Source organism: Sinocyclocheilus anshuiensis, unplaced genomic scaffold, assembly GCF_001515605.1.
Source record: "Sinocyclocheilus anshuiensis isolate Anshui unplaced genomic scaffold, SAMN03320099.WGS_v1.1 scaffold112, whole genome shotgun sequence".
Lineage (NCBI taxonomy): Eukaryota > Metazoa > Chordata > Actinopteri > Cypriniformes > Cyprinidae > Sinocyclocheilus > Sinocyclocheilus anshuiensis.
In genome coordinates, this window is record NW_015557175.1 from 612,575 (window position 1) to 618,604 (window position 6,030).

At 35.9% G+C, this 6,030-nt stretch overlaps 1 protein-coding gene across 2 annotated transcripts in view; it reads right to left on the reverse strand.

Moving 5' to 3' along the window:
- Positions 1-4,254, reverse strand: part of LOC107678458 (proteolipid protein 2-like) — a 14,284-nt gene extending 10,030 nt beyond the window's left edge. The window contains exon 1 of one of the 2 annotated variants that reach the window (XM_016473732.1): positions 3,810-4,240. In XM_016473732.1, the coding sequence (XP_016329218.1) occupies positions 3,810-3,905 (96 nt within the window). In that variant the 5' untranslated portion in view covers positions 3,906-4,240. Of the gene's footprint in view, positions 1-3,809 lie in introns of both variants that reach the window. The other variant, XM_016473733.1, reaches the window with a different exon arrangement.
- Positions 4,255-6,030: the final 1,776 nt, after the last annotated feature.

Below are 6,030 nucleotides of genomic sequence, written 5' to 3' on the forward strand. Positions count from 1 at the left end.
TGAAGAAACAAAGTCACCTACATCTTGGATGCCCTGGGGGTAAGCAGATAAACATCACATTTTCATTTTTGGGTGAACTATCCCTTTAAGAGTAACTTTTTTTTCTTTTGGTATATTCTCTAAGATTTATATATATATATTATAGTAATATAGTAATACATGAGCAATATCACTCGAGTACGAGAGCGATACCGGCTCTATATCAGCATGAAAGTCATATACACCTAGGATGCTTCGAGGGTGAGTAAAACACAAGCCAATTTTCATTTTTGGGTGAACTAACCCTTTAGGTTTTTGGTTTTCCTCAGAGTAACTGCTGTAAGTAGGTTAAAGTCAATCAGGAAATGGGCATGTTACTAGCCTATTTACTGAAACGGCTGAGGTGATTTTAGGAATTCAGAGAGAAGTTAGGAATTCACTTTTTTTGAAGATTCTGAAAGAAATTATAAAAATGTATAAAAATAATAGATGTACTAACTTTGTTTTATTGAAGCAAACACAATTTTTTATTTTTATATCCAATTTCTTTATGAACATTATTATATTTTAAAGTATGTATGAACATGCCTAAAACTCACTGTAGCTTTACAAACTTACATTGACTTTTTTAAATAATTGTAAAGCTGAGAAAATATATTTTTAATTTCGACATGTTTAATCTTATTCTAAAACATTCAACTTTCCAGAGCCCTACATACTAATTGAACAATCATTAAATCTACATCCCAGAGTCATTACGCCCAGCCTGTCGGCAGCAAGGAGGAGCGCAGCGGGCCGCATGATGTCATCAGGCACCCCTCCTTCATGCACATATGTATCAGAGCTTTATGAGTTGTGGGGACTGGCACAAACTGCCTCTATGAGCCTCACAGGCAGACTGAACTCCAGCCAGCGCACAATGAAGCTCTATTCAAGGATGCAGCGCTGGCCCTTTAAGAACACCCACTACTGAGGGCTCCGAGCTGCACTGGGTCACGAGGGTGAATGGATAAATAAGGAAACACCAGAAATAAAGAATGCATAAAAGCACATACACAAAAAATATTCACTGTAATGCACAAAACATGGTAAATAAACATGCAGCCTACTGTACTTACATAATTGGTTACAGTGTCCCTACTTAGTTACAGTGAGTATACTACAAGGAATATTCAACACCCAAACACTGATAATTTGGCAAAAATGCACTTAGTGATGGCAAGACAGCTACTGCTTGCTCGAGTGACACTAGAGCAAACATTCTTGCATGTGTTTACATTTGTTTTTGTCCAAACAGACAAATCATAAGAGAGCTATACAGTACATCACTCATCTACTGTAAGTCCCAGTAAAAGTCCCAGCATGCATGGCTACCTACTTACTGTAAGCCACTAGGCGTGTTGTTTTACTTACCCGTGACTCAACACGTTTGGATGTGGGTGTGTCTGCATGACAAAATTGAACTATTGAAAATGAGTGCATGATGTCCAATGTCCATGGCCTTAACCAGCAATTAGTTATATAACACGCTATTATTCCTCATGGTGCCACAGTATTCTGTGTTAGTTAGTTATTAGGTAGTTATTGCATCAGATGTCATGATAGGCATTGCAACAAATGCAGATTATTTTGATAAGGACACAATATGCTGATGTTATTTTTCAACAGGGTACAGGAAGTAGGCCATGTGAAATGTGGTGAACTAGGAAAGCTTCATTCAGGCATAATAAATGATAGAGCCGGGCCGGTTTATCATTCTGGCATTTATCTGTGTTTTCTCTGATGGTTTATGTCTTGTATGAAAATACATGGTGAGTTTATGGGTCTACAAAAGTCCCTCTGTCAGCTCTGGTTTGAATTATTTACTCTGAACAAATTTGCTAGCAATAACTTTTTATATCCATTTTATTAATTTGCTATTGCTTAATATGTTTTTATTTTATTTATTTATTTTTTTACAATACTGAGAGCTATTACAGACTATTTATGCTTAGTTTAAAGGGTTAGTTCACCACAAATGTGTCTCATCATTTATTCATACTTGTGTCTCATTGCTTTCTTCCAGCGAACTCAAAAGCAGAAACAAATAGTGACCAAGGTCTGTCAAGCTCCAAAAAGAATGAATGTCATCTGATGACTTGACAGACACGTTTTAAGTAAGAATGAGGTATGAGAATGAGCTGTGGCGGAGAAAGAATTTCAGTAATTTGTTACAGTACTGTGCATCATTTAGAATAGAATTGAGAAAGTTTTTAAATTGACATTAAATATCTATTTGAACTTGCCGTTTGAATTAGAATTGAAGGAAGTTGAAAGAAACCAAAAGAACTCCATATACATAATGAACTTCAAACTAGAAAAGTAAAGTCAGTCACAGACTGGCAGACAAACAGAAAAATAGCTAGAACAGACAGACAGATAGACAAAACAATCAACAGACAAACAGACAGACTGATAGAGCGATAGACATACAGACAGAACAAAACACTGAATGATCAGCAGACAGAATAAATGAATGCACAGACAAACAAACAAACAAATGTAAAACAGACAGACAGATAGACAGAACAAAATCAACTGATAGACAGAATGACAGAACGAAAGAACCAGATAGACAGACAGAATATACAGACAAAACAAACAAAAGAATAGGTAGACAGACACAGACAGATAGAACGATACAAATAAACAAACGTATGAATGCACACACAGAACTACTGAAAAAAAGAACGAACGACTAAACGAACAGACGACAGACAGAACAACAGATAGAATGATAGACAGAATTAACAAACAAATGTATGACAGACAGAACTATAAATAGATAGAATGATCGACAGACAGAAAAAAATGAAAGCACAAACAAAAACATACTACAGACAGATTGACCAAATGAATAAACGTACGAACAAACATTAGAATGTACGACAGAACGAACATATGACAGACAGACAGATATATAGATATTCATATTAGTTTTAGATATTTGGTATTCAAATGCCTGTTATGTTACAGTCATTAAACATTTTGCCATGGTTCCAATATCTTAAAGATCACCCACAACCACTTCTTTCTGAGGACTGAGAGACGTGATCAGAGAGAACAGCAGTCTGGTCTCTGGCTCCAGCAGATGGGTGACGCCTCATGAACTCTGACCTCTCTCTCACACACACACACACACACACACACACACACACCATCGAGCACATGGTCTGCATTCCATGCCACCTCCTCCCAAAAGCACACACTAGTGTGTCAGTGTGAAGTTTCAAATGCCTCTGCAATGGGAGCTATTTCATTCAACAGCACCATTAAAACTCCTTTAGCCGCACTGCTATACACTTAAAACAAGACATAACTTAATATGTAGTGATGCAGTTTTATAACTATATTCGCAACCATATTTTATCCTAGTCAAGCTTTATGTTATTTTGGACACAGTTGCTTGAATGCAACTGTGTGACAATTATGCCACTTTCTTCGAATCTATTTTTAGCTCTTAAAGTGAAAAGTATGTGGTTTATGGTTAAAAGTTAAGACTCTGACAGACACTGTACACACTATTAGACACAATGTTTACCATATATGTTGTGGTATGAAATACAAACAAGCGCAATGAACTTTCTACGTGGCTCGAGTGTGTGAATCAACAGGTGACTTAATCTTATTCAGCGAGTGGGAGCGTCTCCATGACAACAGATCATTTTAATCCACAGTTTCTTGTTTATTTATTTATTTAGTAACGGACGTTATTTCTCTCGGCACAGTGCAAGCGTCGTACGAAAATGAGATGTAAGTAAAGTTAAAGTCACAGTCGTGTTAAAACTTACTATTTCAGCGGTCAGGATAGTTCCTTTCCGAGTTCGCACGTAGCTCTTGAGTTTCTCCAAACAGCCTCCAAACGGACTTCCCTCGGTTTCTGCCATTCTGTAACGTTTTCCTATGAAATAACGCCTTCTTATGAAGCCTAGAGCCCGTATCAGCAAACTCACACGAACACTAATCTGTTAAAACACACCGGGACGAGAAAAAGAAAGCGCAGTTATTGAGTTATTCCGTCGACTTTGGCGCAGCGTCTTCCTGAGCGTGTCGGACTGTAGCGCAGCAGAGCTGGAGCGAGCGCGAGAGGAGTGTGCGGGGCGTTGGCTAAGGCTTTAGTGTACTTGCTCTTTCTTGAAGGAAGCGAGACAGCGTTTGAAGACATTCCGACTCAGCAGCTGAAATACCTACAAATGTTGTCGGAGTAGGCAGCGCGCTAGGTTTTGAAACCCGGCCCGAAATAATTATAGCTGCGAGCGGTGGAAATGTTCATTCAGCAAACTACCAGCGCTGAGCTGTCTTTGAAAGACTATTACATTCATAACGAGTTTTCAAAAAGGAAACCGCAGTAGCCTCCGTTTAAAACTGCATTGGAAAACTAAAACTCTAACTTTTTTAGAGATGTTTGATAGGACTCTGCTTTAAAAAATAAAAACTTATGCTAACAAATTAATTAATTCATTCATTTTTTTTGTTGTTGTTGTTGTATATAATAAAAACATTTTGGACCTTTTTTCTTTGTGATATTACTTTCATGAAATCTCTCATTATCGTCATTGTTTTTCTGTTTCTTTTGAGCTTTTGAGTTCTGTGTGTGTGTGCGTTTCATTGCGATATGTATTTTTACTGTTTTAAAATAAAAATTACTTAAAAAAAAATCAGTAATACAGTGTTTAAAAAAATAAAATCAATGTTGTTGTTGTTATTATTATTATTTGCATAATAGTAAATAGTAATGTGATTCTTTTTTCAATTACAGTACTGATAATTATTAGGGATGCATTTAATTTTGATGCAAAATTAAAAATTGTAGCATTCCAAAATAAAAAAAAATTTCTTCAGACAAAATATGTTGATTTTACAGTGAAATATGAGCCACCCATGTTCTTGACAGGTTTCATGAGATTCACCCATGTCAATCATTCAGTATGATGCATATCAAAGTAGCGTGGTATTACCATTTGATACCATTACTGAGCCATGGTTCTGCTACAATACGTTTTTGGGACCAATAGTTATTTCTGTGAATTACTTTTTTTCTCCTTTTTTTTTGCTTCTTTATTTACAGTTTATTTTTAAAATAAGAGCAGAGGGAGAAGGAGCTGAGTTGTGACAGATGGTTTTGAATGGGGAAACTTACTGTGAATGCTTCCCATCTGGAATGCGTTTCCCTTTCATGGGAACTTCGAACTGCGTCCTCTAGGGGTCGCTATGGGGAACGCCTCATCGTGACCCGTGTCTGAAGCATACATTGAAAAAACACCAACTTTGGCAATATTGTATCATTTACAGTCGTGCCAATAAAGCAATTTTGAATTGAAATTGAGAGAGAGAGAGAGGGAGAGAGAGAGAGAGAGAGAGAGAGAGAGAGAGAGATAGATCCCATATTTTATTTTATTTTTTATTTCTAGTTTATATACTTACATTAGTAATTCATTTTTGCACTACATGCTTAATACTTTTTATATATTATTTTTTACTCTCACACCTGTATATAAAAAAAGGAGATAAATTCAATTCCAGTAATTACCGTGGCATTTGTGTGGGCAGTAACCTAGCAAAGCTTTTTCGCAATATAATAAATAGCCGCATAGTGACATTCCTTACAAGACACAACATCCAAAATAAATCACAAATTGGCTTTTTAGCAAAACAACGTAAATCCGACCACATCTATTCTCTCCACACTCTAATTAACAAAAATCTAAAGAAATATTTACATGTTTTATTGATTTAAAAAAGCTTTCGACTCTATTTGGCATGAAGGTTTACTATGCAAATGATTACAAATTGGCATTGGTGGAAAAACATTCGATGTTATACAATCCAGGGGCGTAGCCATCATTTCAGAAGTGAGGGGGACAGAAATGTTATATATATAAAAAAAAGAAAAAAAAAAGAAATATATATATATATATATATAAAACATTACAATATAACATTTCTGTAATCTATATAACCTACCAGTCAACAGTTTTTGAACAGTAAGATTTTTAATGTTTTATAAAGAAG